Source organism: Heptranchias perlo, chromosome 17 (assembly GCF_035084215.1).
Source record: "Heptranchias perlo isolate sHepPer1 chromosome 17, sHepPer1.hap1, whole genome shotgun sequence".
Taxonomy (NCBI): Eukaryota; Metazoa; Chordata; class Chondrichthyes; order Hexanchiformes; family Hexanchidae; genus Heptranchias; species Heptranchias perlo.
The window spans coordinates 54,634,831-54,654,531 of NC_090341.1; the positions used below are offsets into that span (position 1 = coordinate 54,634,831).

Sequence of the window (19,701 nt, forward strand, 5' to 3'; positions counted from 1 at the left end):
ACCAAACCCTCCAACTCCCGGAATAACCAAACCCTCCAACTCCCAGAATAACAAAATCCTCCAACTCCCAGAATAACAAAATCCTCCAACTCCCAGAATAACAAAATCCTCCAACTCCCAGAATAACAAAACCCTCCAACTCCAGGAATAACCAAACCCTCCAACTCCAGGAATAACAAAACCCTCCAGCTCCTGGAATAACAAAACATTCCAACTCCCGGAATAACCAAACCCTCCAACTCCCGGAATAACAAAACCCTCCAGCTCCTGGAATAACAAAACATTCCAACTCCCGGAATAACCAAACCCTCCAACTCCCGGAATAACAAAACCCTCCAACTCCCGGAATAACAAAACCCTCCAGCTCCTGGAATAACAAAACATTCCAACTCCCGGAATAACCAAACCCTCCAACTCCCGGAATAACAAAACCCTCCAACTCCCGGAATAACAAAACCCTCCAACTCCCGGAATAACAAAACCCTCCAACTCCCGGAATAACAAAACCCTCCAACTCCCGGAATAACAAAACCCTCCAACTCCCGGAATAACAAAACCCTCCAACTCCCGGAATAACAAAACCCTCCAACTCCCAGAATAACAAAACCTTCCAACTCCCGGAATAACCATACCCTCCAACTCCCGGAATAACCAAATCCTCCAGCTCCCGGAATAACAAAACCCTCCAACTCCCAGAATAACAAAACCCTCCAACTCCCGGAATAACAAAACCCTCCAACTCCCAGAATAACAAAACCCTCCAACTCCCAGAATAACAAAACCCTCCAACTCTCGGAACAACCAAACCATCCAGCTCCCGGAATAACAAAACCCTCCAACTCCCAGAATAACAAAACCCTCCAACTCCCGGAATAACAAAACCCTCCAACTCCCAGAATAACAAAACCCTCCAACTCCCAGAATAACAAAACCCTCCAACTCCCAGAATAACAAAACCCTCCAACTCCCGGAATAACAAAACCCTCCAACTCCCAGAATAACAAAACCCTCCAACTCTCGGAATAACAAAACCCTCCAACTCACAGAATAACAAAACCCTCCAACTCCCGGAATAACCAAACCCTCCAACTCCCAGAATAACAAAACCCTCCAACTCTCAGAATAACCAAACCCTCCAACTCCCTGAATAACAAAACCCTCCAACTCCCGGAATAACAAAACCCTCCAACTCTCGGAATAACCAAACCCTCCAACTCCCTGAATAACAAAACCCTCCAACTCTCGGAATAACCAAACCCTCCAACTCCCGGAATAACAAAACCCTCCAACTCCCGGAATAACAAAACCCTCCAACTCCCGGAATAACAAAACCCTCCAACTCCCGGAATAACCAAACCCTCCAACTCCAGGAATAACAAAACATTCCAACTCCAGGAATAACAAAACCTTCCAACTCCAGGAATAACAAAACCCTCCAACTCCCGGAATAACCAAACCCTCCAACTCCCGGAATAACAAAACCCTCCAACTCCCAGAATAACAAAACCCTCCAACTCCCGGAATAACCAAACCCTCCAACTCCCGGAATAACAAAACCCTCCAACTCCCGGAATAACAAAACCCTCCAACTCCCGGAATAACAAAACCCTCCAACTCCCGTAATAACAAAACCCTCCAACTCCCAGAATAACAAAACCCTCCAACTCCCAGAATAACAAAACCCTCCAACTCCAGGAATAACCAAACCCTCCAACTCCAGGAATAACAAAACCCTCCAACTCCCGGAATAACAAAACATTCCAACTCCCGGAATAACCAAACCCTCCAACTCCCGGAAAAACAAAACCCTCCAACTCCCGGAATAACAAAACCCTCCAACTCCCGGAATAACCAAACCCTCCAACTCCCGGAATAACAAAACCCTCCAACTCCCGGAATAACAAAACCCTCCAACTCCCGGAATAACAAAACCCTCCAACTCCCGGAATACCCAAACCCTCCAGCTCCTGGAATAACAAAACCCTCCAACTCCCGGAATAACAAAACCCTCCAACTCCCAGAATAACAAAACCCTCCAACTCCCGGAATAACAAAACACTCCAACTCCCAGAATAACAAAACCCTCCAACTCCCGGAATAACCAAACCCTCCAACTCCCGGAATAAACAAACCCTCCAACTCCCGGAATAACAAAACCCTCCAACTCCCGGAATAACCAAACCCTCCAACTCCCGGAATAACAAAACCCTCCAGCTTCCTGAATAACAAAACCCTCCAACTCCCGGAATAACCAAACCCTCCAACTCCCGGAATAACAAAACCCTCCAACTCCCAGAATAACAAAACCCTCCAACTCCTGGAATAACCAAACCCTCCAACTCCCAGAATAACAAAACCCTCCAACTCCCAGAATAACAAAACCCTCCAACTCCCAGAATAACAAAACCCTCCAACTCCTGGAATAACCAAACCCTCCAACTCCCAGAATAACAAAACCCTCCAACTCCCAGAATAACAAAACCCTCCAACTCCCAGAATAACAAAAACCTCCAACTCCAGGAATAACCAAACCCTCCAACTCCAGGAATAACAAAACCCTCCAACTCCCGGAATAACAAAACATTCCAACTCCCGGAATAACCAAACCCTCCAACTCCCGGAATAACAAAACCCTCCAACTCCCGGAATAACAAAACCCTCCAACTCCCGGAATAACCAAACCCTCCAACTCCCGGAATAACAAAACCCTCCAACTCCCGGAATATCACAACCCTCCAACTCCCGGAATAACAAAACCCTCCAACTCCCGGAATAACCAAACCCTCCAGCTCCTGGAATAACAAAACCCTCCAACTCCCGGAATAACAAAACCCTCCAACTCCCAGAATAACAAAACCCTCCAACTCCCGGAATAACAAAACACTCCAACTCCCAGAATAACAAAACCCTCCAACTCCCGGAATAACCAAACCCTCCAACTCCCGGAATAAACAAACCCTCCAACTCCCGGAATAACTAAACCCTCCAACTCCCGGAATAACCAAACCCTCCAACTCCCGGAATAACAAAACCCTCCAGCTTCCTGAATAACAAAACCCTCCAACTCCCGGAATAACCAAACCCTCCAACTCCCGGAATAACAAAACCCTACAACTCCCAGAATAACAAAACCCTCCAACTCCTGGAATAACCAATCCCTCCAACTCCCAGAATAACAAAACCCTCCAGCTCCAGGAATAACCAAACCCTCCAACTCCCAGAATAACAAAACCCTCCAACTCCCGGAATAACCAAACCCTCCAACTCCCGGAATAACAAAACCCTCCAACTCCCGGAATAACAAAACCCTCCAACTCCTGGAATAACCAAACCCTCCAACTCCCAGAATAACAAAACCCTCCAACTCCCGGAATAACCAAACCCTCCAACTCCCGGAATAACAAAACCCTCCAACTCCCGGAATAACAAAACCCTCTAACTCCTGGAATAACCAAACCCTCCAACTCCCAGAATAACTAAACCCTCCAACTCCCAGAATAACAAAACCCTCCAACTCCCAGAATAACAAAACCCTCCAACTCCCGGAATCACAAAACCCTCCAACTCCCGGAATAACCAATCCCTCCAACTCCCAGAATAACCAAACCCTCCAACTCCCGGAATAACAAAACCCTCCAACTCCCGGAATCACTAAACCCTCCAACTCCCGGAATAACCAATCCCTCCAACTCCCAGAATAACCAAACCCTCCAACTCCCGGAATAACCAAACCCTCCAACTCCTGGAATAACAAAACCCTCCAACTCCCGGAATAACCAAACCCTCCAACTCCCAGAATAACCAATCCCTCCAACTCCAGGAATAACAAAACCCTCCAACTCCCAGAATAACCAAACCCTCCAACTCCCAGAATAACCAATCCCTCCAACTCCCAGAATAACCAATCCCTCCAACTCCAGGAATAACAAAACCCTCCAACTCCCAGAATAACCAAACCCTCCAACTCCCAGAATAACCAAACCCTCCAACTCCCAGAATAACCAAACCCTCCTACTCCCGGAATAACCAAACCCTCCAACTCCCAGAATAACCAATCCCTCCAACTCCAGGAATAACAAAACCCTCCAACTCCCGGAATAACAAAACCCTCCAACTCCCAGAATAACCAAACCCTCCAACTCCCGGAATAACCAAACCCTCCAACTCCCAGAATAACCAAACCCTCCAACTCCCGGAATAACCAAACCCTCCAACTCCCAGAATAACCAAACCCTCCAACTCCCAGAATAACCAAACCCTCCAACTCCCAGAATAACCAAACCCTCCAACTCCCAGAATAACCAATCCCTCCAACTCCCAGAATAACCAAACCCTCCAACTCCCAGAATAACCAAACCCTCCAACTCCTGGAATAACAAAACCCTCCAACTCCCAGAATAACCAAACCCTCCAACTCCCAGAATAACAAAACCCTCCAACTCCTGGAATAACAAAACCCTCCAACTCCTGGAATAACAAAACCCTCCAACTCCCGGAATAACCAATCCCTCCAACTCCCGGAATAACCAAACCCTCCAACTCCCAGAATAACCAAACTCTCCAACTCCCAGAATAACCAAACCCTCCAACTCCCGGAATAACCAAACCCTCCAACTCCCAGAATAACCAAACCCTCCAACTCCCAGAATAACAAAACGCTCCAACTCCCGGAATAACCAAACCCTCCAACTCCCGGAATAACAAAACCCTCCAACTCCCAGAATAACCAAACCCTCCAACTCCCGGAATAACAAAACCCTCCAACTCCTGGAATAACCAAACCCTCCAACTCCCAGAATAACTAAACCCTCCAACTCCCAGAATAACAAAACCCTCCAACTCCCGGAATAACAAAACCCTCCAACTCCCAGAATAACCAAACCCTCCAACTCCCGGAATCACAAAACCCTCCAACTCCCGGAATAACCAATCCCTCCAACTCCCAGAATAACCAAACCCTCCAACTCCCGGAATAACAAAACCCTCCAACTCCCGGAATCACAAAACCCTCCAACTCCCGGAATAACCAATCCCTCCAACTCCCAGAATAACCAAACCCTCCAACTCCCGGAATAACCAAACCCTCCAACTCCTGGAATAACAAAACCCTCCAACTCCCGGAATAACCAAACCCTCCAACTCCCAGAATAACCAAACCCTCCAACTCCCGGAATAACAAAACCCTCCAACTCCCGGAATAACCAAACCCTCCAACTCCTGGAATAACAAAACCCTCCAACTCCCGGAATAACCAAACCCTCCAACTCCCAGAATAACCAATCCCTCCAACTCCAGGAATAACAAAACCCTCCAACTCCCAGAATAACCAATCCCTCCAACTCCCAGAATAACCAATCCCTCCAACTCCAGGAATAACAAAACCCTCCAACTCCCAGAATAACCAAACCCTCCAACTCCCAGAATAACCAATCCCTCCAACTCCAGGAATAACAAAACCCTTCAACTCCCAGAATAACCAAACCCTCCAACTCCCAGAATAACCAAACCCTCCAACTCCCAGAATAACCAAACCCTCCAACTCCCGGAATAACCAAACCCTCCAACTCCCGGAATAACAAAACCCTCCAACTCCCAGAATAACCAAACCCTCCAACTCCCGGAATAACCAAACCCTCCAACTCCCAGAATAACCAAACCCTCCAACTCCCGGAATAACCAAACCCTCCAACTCCCAGAATAACCAAACCCTCCAACTCCCAGAATAACCAAACCCTCCAACTCCCAGAATAACCAATCCCTCCAACTCCCAGAATAACCAAACCCTCCAACTCCCAGAATAACCAAACCCTCCAACTCCTGGAATAACAAAACCCTCCAACTCCCAGAATAACCAAACCCTCCAACTCCCAGAATAACAAAACCCTCCAACTCCTGGAATAACAAAACCCTCCAACTCCTGGAATAACAAAACCCTCCAACTCCCGGAATAACCAATCCCTCCAACTCCCGGAATAACCAAACCCTCCAACTCCCAGAATAACCAAACCCTCCAACTCCCAGAATAACCAAACCCTCCAACTCCCGGAATAACCAAACCCTCCAACTCCCAGAATAATCAAACCCTCCAACTTCCAGAATAACCAAACCCTCCAACTCCTGGAATAACAAAAACCTCCAACTCCCAGAATAACCAAACCCTCCAACTCCCAGAATAACCAAACCCTCCAACTCCCAGAATAACCAAACCCTCCAACTCCTGGAATAACAAAACCCTCCAACTCCCAGAATAACCAAACCCTCCAACTCCCAGAATAACCAATCCCTCCAACTCCCAGAATAACCAATCCCTCCAACTCCCAGAATAACCATACCCTCCAACTCCCAGAATAACCAAACCCTCCAACTCCCGGAATAACCAATCCCTCCAACTCCCAGAATAACCAATCCCTCCAACTCCCAGAATAACCAAACCCTCCAACTCCCAGAATAACAAAACCCTCCAACTCCCAGAATAACCAAACCCTCCAACTCCCAGAATAACCAATCCCTCCAACTCCCAGAATAACCAATCCCTCCAACTCCCAGAATAACCAAACCCTCCAACTCCCAGAATAACAAAACCCTCCAACTCCCAGAATAACCAAACCCTCCAACTCCCAGAATAACCAAACCCTCCAACTCCCGGAATAACAAAACCCTCCAACTCCCAGAATAACCAATCCCTCCAACTCCAGGAATAACAAAACCCTCCAACTCCCGGAATAACAAAACCCTCCAACTCCCAGAATAACCAAACCCTCCAACTCCCGGAATAACCAAACCCTCCAACTCCCAGAATAACCAAACCCTCCAACTCCCGGAATAACCAAACCCTCCAACTCCCAGAATAACCAAACCCTCCAACTCCCAGAATAACCAAACCCTCCAACTCCCAGAATAACCAATCCCTCCAACTCCCAGAATAACCAAACCCTCCAACTCCCAGAATAACAAAACCCTCCAACTCCTGGAATAACAAAACCCTCCAACTCCTGGAATAACAAAACCCTCCAACTCCCGGAATAACAAAACCCTCCAACTCCCGGAATAACAAAACCCTCCAACTCCCAGAATAACCAAACCCTCCAACTCCCAGAATAACCAAACCCTCCAACTCCCAGAATAACCAAACCCTCCAACTCCCGGAATAACCAAACCCTCCAACTCCCAGAATAACCAAACCCTCCAACTCCCAGAATAACCAAACCCTCCAACTCCCGGAATAACCAAACCCTCCAACTCCCAGAATAACCAAACCCTCCAACTCCCAGAATAACCAAACCCTCCAACTCCCAGAATAACCAAACCCTCCAACTCCCAGAATAACCAAACCCTCCAACTCCCAGAATAACCAAACCCTCCAACTCCCAGAATAACCAAACCCTCCAACTCCCAGAATAACCAAACCCTCCAACTCCCAGAATAACCAAACCCTCCAACTCCTGGAATAACAAAACCCTCCAACTCCCAGAATAACCAAACCCTCCAACTCCCAGAATAACCAATCCCTCCAACTCCCAGAATAACCAAACCCTCCAACTCCCAGAATAACCAAACCCTCCAACTCCCAGAATAACAAAACCCTCCAACTCCCTGAATAACCAAACCCTCCAACTCCCGGAATAACCAAACCCTCCAACTCCCGGAATAACCAAACCCTTCAACTCCCGGAATAACAAAACCCTCCAACTCCCGGAATAACCAAACCCTCCAACTCCCGGAATAACCAAACCCTCCAACTCCCGGAATAACCAAACCCTCCAACTCCCAGAATAACAAAACCCTCCAACTCCCAGAATAACAAAACCCTCCAACTCCCAGAATAACCAAACCCTCCAACTCCCAGAATAACCAAACCCTCCAACTCCCGGAATAACCAAACCCTCCAACTCCCGGAATAACCAAACCCTCCAACTCCCAGAATAACCAAACCCTCCAACTCCCAGAATAACCAAACCCTCCAACTCCCAGAATAACCAAACCCTCCAACTCCCGGAATAACAAAACCCTCCAACTCCCAGAATAACAAAACCCTCCAACTCCTGGAATAACAAAACCCTCCAACTCCCAGAATAACCAAACCCTCCAACTCCCAGAATAACAAAACCCTCCAACTCCCAGAATAACCAAACCCTCCAACTCCCAGAATAACCAAACCCTCCAACTCCCAGAATAACCAATCCCTCCAACTCCCAGAATAACCAATCCCTCCAACTCCAGGAATAACCAAACCCTCCAACTCCAGGAATAACCAAACCCTCCAACTCCCAGAATAACCAATCCCTCCAACTCCCAGAATAACAAAACCCTCCAGCTCCCAGAATAACAAAACCCTCCAACTCCCGGAATAACAAAACCCTCCAACTCCTGGAATAACAAAACCCTCCAACTCCCGGAATAACAAAACCCTCCAACTCCCGGAATAACAAAGCCCTCCAACTCCCAGAATAACCAATCCCTCCAACTCCTGGAATAACAAAACCCTCCAACTCCCGGAATAACAAAACCCTCCAACTCCCGGAATAACAAAACCCTCCAACTCCCAGAATAACCAATCCCTCCAACTCCCAGAATAACAAAACCCTCCAACTCCCAGAATAACCAATCCCTCCAACTCCCAGAATAACAAAACCCTCCAACTCCCAGAATAACCAATCCCTCCAACTCCCAGAATAACCAAACCCTCCAACTCCCAGAATAACCAAACCCTCCAACTCCCAGAATAACCAAACCCTCCAACTCCCAGAATAACCAAACCCTCCAACTCCCAGAATAACCAAACCCTCCAACTCCCGAATAACCAAACCCTCCAACTCCTGGAATAACAAAACCCTCCAACTCCCAGAATAACCAAACCCTCCAACTCCCAGAATAACCAATCCCTCCAACTCCCAGAATAACCAAACCCTCCAACTCCCAGAATAACCAAACCCTCCAACTCCCAGAATAACAAAACCCTCCAACTCCCTGAATAACCAAACCCTCCAACTCCCGGAATAACCAAACCCTCCAACTCCCGGAATAACCAAACCCTCCAACTCCCGGAATAACAAAACCCTCCAACTCCCGGAATAACCAAACCCTCCAACTCCCGGAATAACCAAACCCTCCAACTCCCGGAATAACCAAACCCTCCAACTCCCAGAATAACAAAACCCTCCAACTCCCAGAATAACAAAACCCTCCAACTCCCAGAATAACCAAACCCTCCAACTCCCAGAATAACCAAACCCTCCAACTCCCGGAATAACCAAACCCTCCAACTCCCGGAATAACCAAACCCTCCAACTCCCAGAATAACCAAACCCTCCAACTCCCAGAATAACCAAACCCTCCAACTCCCAGAATAACCAAACCCTCCAACTCCCGGAATAACAAAACCCTCCAACTCCCAGAATAACAAAACCCTCCAACTCCTGGAATAACAAAACCCTCCAACTCCCAGAATAACCAAACCCTCCAACTCCCAGAATAACAAAACCCTCCAACTCCCAGAATAACCAAACCCTCCAACTCCCAGAATAACCAAACCCTCCAACTCCCAGAATAACCAATCCCTCCAACTCCCAGAATAACCAATCCCTCCAACTCCAGGAATAACCAAACCCTCCAACTCCAGGAATAACCAAACCCTCCAACTCCCAGAATAACCAATCCCTCCAACTCCCAGAATAACAAAACCCTCCAGCTCCCAGAATAACAAAACCCTCCAACTCCCGGAATAACAAAACCCTCCAACTCCTGGAATAACAAAACCCTCCAACTCCCGGAATAACAAAACCCTCCAACTCCCGGAATAACAAAGCCCTCCAACTCCCAGAATAACCAATCCCTCCAACTCCTGGAATAACAAAACCCTCCAACTCCCGGAATAACAAAACCCTCCAACTCCCGGAATAACAAAACCCTCCAACTCCCAGAATAACCAATCCCTCCAACTCCCAGAATAACAAAACCCTCCAACTCCCAGAATAACCAATCCCTCCAACTCCCAGAATAACAAAACCCTCCAACTCCCAGAATAACCAATCCCTCCAACTCCCAGAATAACCAAACCCTCCAACTCCCAGAATAACAAAACCCTCCAACTCCCAGAATAACAAAACCCTCCAACTCCAGGAATAACAAAACCCTCCAACTCCCAGAATAACCAATCCCTCCAACTCCCAGAATAACAAAACCCTCCAACTCCCAGAATAACAAAACCCTCCAACTCCCAGAATAACAAAACCCTCCAACTCCCAGAATAACAAAACCCTCCAACTCCTGGAATAACAAAACCCTCCAACTCCCAGAATAACCAATCCCTCCAACTCCTGGAATAACCAAACCCTCCAACTCCCGGAATAACCAAACCCTCCAACTCCCAGAATAACCAAACCCTCCAACTCCCGGAATAACCAAACCCTCCAACTCCCAGAATAACCAAACCCTCCAACTCCCAGAATAACCAAACCCTCCAACTCCCAGAATAACCAATCCCTCCAACTCCCAGAATAACCAAACCCTCCAACTCCCAGAATAACAAAACCCTCCAACTCCCAGAATAACCAAACCCTCCAACTCCCAGAATAACAAAACCCTCCAACTCCCAGAATAACAAAACCCTCCAACTCCCAGAATAACAAAACCCTCCAACTCCCAGAATAACAAAACCCTCCAACTCCCGGAATAACAAAACCCTCCAACTCCCGGAATAACAAAACCCTCCAACTCCCGGAATAACCAAACCCTCCAACTCCCAGAATAACCAAACCCTCCAACTCCCAGAATAACCAAACCCTCCAACTCCCAGAATAACCAAACCCTCCAACTCCCGGAATAACCAAACCCTCCAACTCCCAGAATAACCAAACCCTCCAACTCCCAGAATAACCAAACCCTCCAACTCCCGGAATAACCAAACCCTCCAACTCCCAGAATAACCAAACCCTCCAACTCCCAGAATAACCAAACCCTCCAACTCCCGGAATAACCAAACCCTCCAACTCCCAGAATAACCAAACCCTCCAACTCCCGGAATAACCAAACCCTCCAACTCCCAGAATAACCAAACCCTCCAACTCCCAGAATAACCAAACCCTCCAACTCCCAGAATAACCAAACCCTCCAACTCCCAGAATAACCAAACCCTCCAACTCCCAGAATAACCAAACCCTCCAACTCCCGGAATAACAAAACCCTCCAACTCCCAGAATAACCAAACCCTCCAACTCCCAGAATAACCAATCCCTCCAACTCCCAGAATAACCAAACCCTCCAACTCCCAGAATAACCAAACCCTCCAACTCCCAGAATAACAAAACCCTCCAACTCCCTGAATAACCAAACCCTCCAACTCCCGGAATAACCAAACCCTCCAACTCCCGGAATAACCAAACCCTCCAACTCCCGGAATAACAAAACCCTCCAACTCCCGGAATAACCAAACCCTCCAACTCCCGGAATAACCAAACCCTCCAACTCCCGGAATAACCAAACCCTCCAACTCCCAGAATAACAAAACCCTCCAACTCCCAGAATAACAAAACCCTCCAACTCCCAGAATAACCAAACCCTCCAACTCCCGGAATAACAAAACCCTCCAACTCCCAGAATAACCAAACCCTCCAACTCCCGGAATAACCAAACCCTCCAACTCCCAGAATAACCAAACCCTCCAACTCCCAGAATAACCAAACCCTCCAACTCCCGGAATAACAAAACCCTCCAACTCCCAGAATAACCAAATCCTCCAACTCCCAGAATAACAAAACCCTCCAACTCCCAGAATAACCAAACCCTCCAACTCCCAGAATAACCAAACCCTCCAACTCCCAGAATAACAAAACCCTCCAACTCCCAGAATAACCAAACCCTCCAACTCCCAGAATAACCAATCCCTCCAACTCCTGGAATAACAAAACCCTCCAACTCCCGGAATAACAAAACCCTCCAGCTCCCGGAATAACAAAACCCTCCAACTCCCAGAATAACAAAACCCTCCAACTCCCGGAATAACAAAACCCTCCAACTCCCGGAATAACAAAACCCTCCAACTCCCAGAATAACAAAACCCTCCAACTCCCGGAATAACAAAACCCTCCAACTCCCAGAATAACAAAACCCTCCAACTCCCAGAATAACCAAACCCTCCAACTCCCAGAATAACCAATCCCTCCAACTCCCGGAATAACAAAACCCTCCAACTCCCGGAATAACAAAACCCTCCAGCTCCCGGAATAACAAAACCCTCCAACTCCCAGAATAACAAAACCCTCCAACTCCCGGAATAACAAAACCCTCCAACTCCCAGAATAACAAAACCCTCCAACTCCCGGAATAACAAAACCCTCCAGCTCCCGGAATAACAAAACCCTCCAACTCCCGGAATAACAAAACCCTCCAACTCCCGGAATAACAAAACCCTCCAACTCCCAGAATAACAAAACCCTCCAACTCCCAGAATAACAAAACCCTCCAACTCCCAGAATAACAAAACCCTCCAACTCCCAGAATAACAAAACCCTCCAACTCCCAGAATAACAAAACCCTCCAACTCCCGGAATAACAAAACCCTCCAACTCCCAGAATAACAAAACCCTCCAACTCCCGGAATAACAAAACCCTCCAACTCCCGGAATAACAAAACCCTCCAACTCCCGGAATAACAAAACCCTCCAACTCCTGGAATAACAAAACCCTCCAACTCCCGGAATAACAAAACCCTCCAACTCCCGGAATAACAAAGCCCTCCAACTCCCAGAATAACCAATCCCTCCAACTCCTGGAATAACAAAACCCTCCAACTCCCAGAATAACCAATCCCTCCAACTCCTGGAATAACAAAACCCTCCAACTCCCAGAATAACCAAACCCTCCAACTCCCAGAATAACCAAACCCTCCAACTCCCAGAATAACAAAACCCTCCAACTCCCGGAATAACAAAACCCTCCAACTCCCGGAATAACAAAACCCTCCAACTCCCAGAATAACAAAACACTCCAACTCCCAGAATAACAAAACCCTCCAACTCCCAGAATAACAAAACCCTCCAACTCCCAGAATAACAAAACCCTCCAACTCCCAGAATAACAAAACCCTCCAACTCCCAGAATAACCAATCCCTCCAACTCCCAGAATAACAAAACCCTCCAACTCCCGGAATAACAAAGCCCTCCAACTCCCAGAATAACCAAACCCTCCAACTCCCAGAATAACCAAACCCTCCAACTCCCAGAATAACCAAACCCTCCAACTCCCAGAATAACCAAACCCTCCAACTCCCAGAATAACCAAACCCTCCAACTCCCAGAATAACCAATCCCTCCAACTCCCAGAATAACCAAACCCTCCAACTCCCGGAATAACAAAGCCCTCCAACTCCCGGAATAACAAAACCCTCCAACTCCCAGAATAACCAATCCCTCCAACTCCAGGAATAACAAAACCCTCCAACTCCCAGAATAACCAATCCCTCCAACTCCCAGAATAACCAATCCCTCCAACTCCCAGAATAACAAAACCCTCCAACTCCCAGAATAACCAATCCCTCCAACTCCCAGAATAACAAAACCCTCCAACTCCCAGAATAACAAAACCCTCCAACTCCCAGAATAACAAAACCCTCCAACTCCCGGAATAACAAAACCCTCCAACTCCTGGAATAACAAAACCCTCCAACTCCCTGAATAACAAAACCCTCCAACTCCCGGAATAACCAATCCCTCCAACTCCCGGAATAACAAAACCCTCCAACTCCCGGAATAACCAATCCCTCCAACTCCCAGAATAACAAAACCCTCCAACTCCCAGAATAACAAAACCCTCCAACTCCCGGAATAACCAATCCCTCCAACTCCCGGAATAACAAAACCCTCCAACTCCTGGAATAACAAAACCCTCCAACTCCCAGAATAACCAATCCCTCCAACTCCCAGAATAACCAATCCCTCCAACTCCCAGAATAACAAAACCCTCCAACTCCCAGAATAACAAAACCCTCCAACTCCCAGAATAACAAAACCCTCCAACTCCCGGAATAACAAAACCCTCCAACTCCTGGAATAACAAAACCCTCCAACTCCCAGAATAACCAATCCCTCCAACTCCCAGAATAACCAATCCCTCCAACTCCCAGAATAACAAAACCCTCCAACTCCCAGAATAACAAAACCCTCCAACTCCCAGAATAACAAAACCCTCCAACTCCCGGAATAACAAAACCCTCCAACTCCCAGAATAACCAATCCCTCCAACTCCCGGAATAACAAAACCCTCCAACTCCCAGAATAACAAAACCCTCCAACTCCCGGAATAACCAAACCCTCCAACTCCCAGAATAACAAAACCCTCCAACTCCCGGAATAACCAATCCCTCCAACTCCCGGAATAACAAAACCCTCCAACTCCTGGAATAACAAAACCCTCCAACTCCCAGAATAACAAAACCCTCCAACTCCCTGAATAACAAAACCCTCCAACTCCCGGAATAACCAATCCCTCCAACTCCCGGAATAACAAAACCCTCCAACTCCCGGAATAACCAATCCCTCCAACTCCCAGAATAACAAAACCCTCCAACTCCCAGAATAACAAAACCCTCCAACTCCCGGAATAACCAATCCCTCCAACTCCCGGAATAACAAAACCCTCCAACTCCTGGAATAACAAAACCCTCCAACTCCCAGAATAACCAATCCCTCCAACTCCCAGAATAACCAATCCCTCCAACTCCCAGAATAACAAAACCCTCCAACTCCCAGAATAACAAAACCCTCCAACTCCCAGAATAACAAAACCCTCCAACTCCTGGAATAACAAAACCCTCCAACTCCCGGAATAACAAAACCCTCCAACTCCCGGAATAACAAAACCCTCCAACTCCTGGAATAACAAAACCCTCCAACTCCCAGAATAACCAATCCCTCCAACTCCTGGAATAACCAATCCCTCCAACTCCCGGAATAACAAAGCCCTCCAACTCCCAGAATAACAAAACCCTCCAACTCCCGGAATAACAAAACCCTCCAACTCCCAGAATAACAAAACCCTCCAACTCTCAGAATAACAAAACCCTCCAACTCCTGGAATAACCAAACCCTCCAACTCCCGGAATAACAAAACCCTCCAGCTTGTAAACTCAGATTCTCTTTGAGCACAGACCGTAGATTAAAGGAACGAGCCCACGTGTTGATAACATTCATCAAAACTTAAAAACACTGGCCCCATAATTCCACTGGGGGCAGATTTCTGCCTGGAGGACCAGAAAATGGAGTTTGCTCCCTTGTAAGAAATTCTGATTGGAAGGAATGGACACATCGTCCGCGCCCCCCTTCCATCAAAGGGGTGTGTCTCGGGGAGCTCCCAGGCTAGCCCATTAAGCCCTCGATAGGCCTCAGTGAAGCCTCACTGACTGAGAGCTGACAACTGATCCACTGAGGCCTCAGGAAAGGCCCCATCAGTCCCAATGGCAATTGGTTCCTTTAGGAGCTGAAGAATGTTGAAAATCACCATTATTTGCAGCTCTGTAGGGGCCTCAGGCAGTGGGCAGATCGGGGCCAGAACCCCTGGAGTGATCTTGCAGACGGCCTTGATGATGGTAATCTGGCACAGGCTCTTCACCTTCAGGGATCGGCAGACTTTAGCCAGTGGAGTGGGCCACCATTGTTATAAACATACAGCACAATATGAATTCTGTTTATATACAATGGTACAAAAGGGAGTGCAGCTCTGTCGGAGGTGCTGTCTTTTGGATGAGACATTAACCGAGGCCCAGTCTGCCCTCTCAGGTGGATGTAAATGATCCCATGGCACTATTCGAAGAAGATCAGGGGAGTTCTCCCCGGTGTCCTGACCAACATTTCTCTCTCAACCAACACTCAAAACAGATTATCTGGTCATTATCACATTGCTGTTTGTGGGATCTTGCAGTGCTGCTGTGTTTCGTACATTACAACAGTGACTACACTTCAAAAGTACTTAATTGGCTGTAAAGCGCTTTGGGACATCCTGAGGTCTTGAGGTTGTCCATCCATTGTCAACCCATTTCACATGTTACTGCATCATTTTAATGAGCCACTATCTCCAAGGATGAGTTAGCTGCATTGGCAGATTCATCAGAACCTATTTGCCAATTTAAAATTAAGAAATGAGTCTTTGATTACAACAGAATTTAACAATAAGCTAACAAGCCAAAAATGCCTCTGTTCATTACCGAGGTAACCTTGGACGTAGACTCTCGGACGTAGGATTGGATCCGTGTTCTGGAATTTTGTTTGTGACAATTTGGAGGACCTTTCATCAGGGAATTAAGAGGAGGTTGAGTAGAACCCATGGAAGAGTGGAAAATACACGGTCCGTGGAAGGAGTGAGTTTGGTGGCTGAATGGACTTTTCTCATTCATTACTTACTGGGATTTGGCTGCTGAAAGTCATAACTGTTAAACATGAGAAGTTTGTAAATTAAGAAACCAAATTGAAAGTTTAAGGCCCAACAGGCAGGAAAGCAGGAGTGTAAGAGAAGACAAGGCAATAACTAATCTGATTTCTGCAGTAGACAAGTAGGAGAGAGGACAATAGCAATCAGGTGTCAGGAAGCATGGGTTTAAAATCCAAAGGTTTATCCATTCCTTGAAGAGATCGATGTATTTTGTGTCACTGGGATTTGGATGAATCCAGGAAACATTCTCTCCTCACTGTCTCTCTCCAGGGCTGAGATGCCAGAAACCACTCCTGTGGAGACGACCCTCTTCAGCCTGACGTGCAGTGATTCTGATCACTCCAATACCAGCCTTTCATATACAATTGTACCCAATGACAACTCACGCTTTAAATTCAAATATCAAGCCAACAGTGTGAAGGTAAGAGACTGCTGTCTTCTCAGGCCTAGAAATTGGATATTGCTGGGGAGGGCTGCCGGGATAATGGGCTCAGACCTGCATGATGCACTGCCTGAGGTCACAAACCAGCTGTACATTGAGGGACTGGAATCCCTTTCGATTGATGAAGGTCCCAGGCTGGTTATAGGGAGCACGCAAGGCAATGTGTGTGCAGTCTTACACCATGGGGAAGTCTGCAATACTGGCAAAACCTCGTGCTCTCTCCTCCTACTTCTCTCTGTCAATAGGGAAGGAGATGTAAGAGTTTCACTTGCTGCATTATCCCTTGGTGACGTCCCTGATACATCTGTAAACTGCGAACCAGGAGATGTCGCTGATGTCACCTGTGGCAGCCTGAAAGGAGCCCGTGGCATAAAAATTGAGGGGCACGGTGACCTTGAAAGCCACAGGCAGTGCTGTCCATGCCCTGCTTTGAAGCTGCACTTGTGGCTGCAGTAGCTGACATAGCTTGGTGTTAGCTTCCTTGGTGAAGAAAAGGCACCTCATATATTGTTCCTGAGTTAAGTTGATGTAGGAGAAATGCTCCCTGAATACATGCTGTAGGTATGGCCTCCTGCGCCGTGCCCTTCTCCTCTTCCCTCATCTGGCAGCTGCTGCTGCTGCTCTGTGGTGTCTTCCTTGCTGCTCCCCTTCGTTCTCCAGCTCCAATGGCAGCCCCATGAGACCATCCATGTCTGCAACCAGACTATTTCTGAGGCAAGTTACAACAACTGTGCAAGACCAGCAAAATCTTTCTCTGTGTAGACAAAGTGAACTTTCCAGAATGATAAAACCCACCAAGCAACACCCAGAAGTCAAGCAGCAGCCTGAAATGATAAATAGCAACTAACCTGTAAATACAACATGATCCCTTTAACTAGCACTGGTGAGGGGGCCTTCCTGCCAGTTAGTGTCTCGTTGTGCTGAGCGAGTTCAGCAGGGGGCGCTGGGATGCTCATAATGGATCCTGCAAGAAGCTCAGGACCCTAATCTGCATATATTAATTCCCATTTAGAATGGGGCCAATGCAACCTCCTCTACCAACATGGCGGAGGCCCAATTCCTGCCCGTCATATTGGGGACTTAGTAGGCCGTGTAACGCCTGAAAAATGGGCCCAATTTCGAGGCCCAGTGGGAGTTTGAGTAATGTGTTTACAGGAAAGGAGATCACTTCCTGGTTCTCCTCCAGGTCCAGGCTCAGCCGTCTGCTTCGATTGGCAGATGGCCCATAGGTGCTTTGTTTGAGCATTAGCTGAGGGCAATATTGAATTGCACTGCGCACGGTGAGAGAAGACATCTTTGTACTGCTGAGTCTGGGAATGCTCTGGGCTCTCTGTGCTGAGTCTGGGAATGCTCTGGACTCGCTGTGCTGAGTCTGGGAATGCTCTGGGCTCTCTGTGCTGAGTCTGGGAATGCTCTGGACTCTCTGTGCTGAGTCTGGGAATGCTCTGGGCTCCCTGTGCTGAGTCTGGGAATGCTCTGGGCTCCCTGTGCTGAGTCTGGGAATGCTCTGGGCTCTCTGTGCTGAGTTTGGGAATGCTCTGGGCTCCCTGTGCTGAGTCTGGGAATGCTCTGGGCTCCCTGTGCTGAGTCTGGGAATGCTCTGGGCTCTCTGTGCTGAGTCTGGGAATGCTCTGGACTCGCTGTGCTGAGTCTGGGAATGCTCTGGACTCGCTGTGCTGAGTCTGGGAATGCTCTGGACTCCCTGTGCTGAGTCTGGGAATGCTCTGGGCTCCCTGTGCTGAGCCTGGGAATGCTCTGGGCTCCCTGTGCTGAGTCTGGGAATGCTCTGGGCTCCCTGTGCTGAGTCTGGGAATGCTCTGGGCTCCCTGTGCTGAGTCTGGGAATGCTCTGGGCTCTCTGTGCTGAGTTTGGGAATGCTCTGGGCTCCCTGTGCTGAGTCTGGGAATGCTCTGGGCTCCCTGTGCTGAGTCTGGGAATGCTCTGGGAACCCTGTGCTGAGCCTGGGAATACTCTGGGCTCTCTGTGCTGAGTCTGGGAATGCTCTGGGCTCCCTGTGCTGAGCCTGGGAATGCTCTGGACTCTCTGTGCTGAGCCTGGGAATGCTCTGGACTCGCTGTGCTGAGTCTGGGAATGCTCTGGGTTCTCTGTGCTGAGTTTGGGAATGCTCTGGGCTCTCTGTGCTGAGTTTGGGAATGCTCTGAGCTCTCTGTGCTGAGTTTGGGAATGCTCTGGGCTCCCTGTGCTGAGTTTGGGAATACTCTGGGCTCTCTGTGCTGAGTCTGGGAATGCTCTGGGCTCCCTGTGCTGAGCCTGGGAATGCTCTGGACTCTCTGTGCTGAGCCTGGGAATGCTCTGGACTCGCTGTGCTGAGTCTGGGAATGCTCTGGGCTCTCTGTGCTGAGTTTGGGAATGCTCTGGGCTCTCTGTGCTGAGTTTGGGAATGCTCTGAGCTCTCTGTGCTGAGTTTGGGAATGCTCTGGGCTCCCTGTGCTGAGTTTGGGAATGCTCTGGGCTCTCTGTGCTGAGTCTGGGAATGCTCTGGTCTCCCTGTGCTGAGTCTGGGAATGCTCTGGGCTCTCTGTGCTGAGTCTGGGAATGCTCTGGGCACCCTGTGCTGAGCCTGGGAATACTCTGGGCTCTCTGTGCTGAGTCTGGGAATGCTCTGGGCTCCCTGTACTGAGTCTGGGAATGCTCTGGGCTCTCTGTGCTGAGTTTGGGAATGCTCTGGGCTCCCTGTGCTGAGCCTGGGAATGCTCTGGGCTCTCTGTGCTGAGTCTGGGAATGCTCTGGGCTCCCTGTGCTGAGTCTGGGAATGCTCTGGGCTCTCTGTGCTGAGTCTGGGAATGCTCTGGGCTCCTTGTGCTGAGTCTGGGAATGC

At 48.2% G+C, this 19,701-nt stretch overlaps 1 protein-coding gene across 1 annotated transcript in view; it reads left to right on the forward strand.

Moving 5' to 3' along the window:
- LOC137333938 (cadherin-related family member 4-like) overlaps positions 1-19,701 on the forward strand; it is a 223,632-nt gene that overhangs the window by 96,925 nt on the left and 107,006 nt on the right. The window contains exon 11 of the mRNA XM_067998290.1: positions 16,691-16,841. Within this exon, the coding sequence (XP_067854391.1) occupies positions 16,691-16,841 (151 nt within the window). The remainder of the gene's footprint in view (positions 1-16,690; positions 16,842-19,701) is intronic.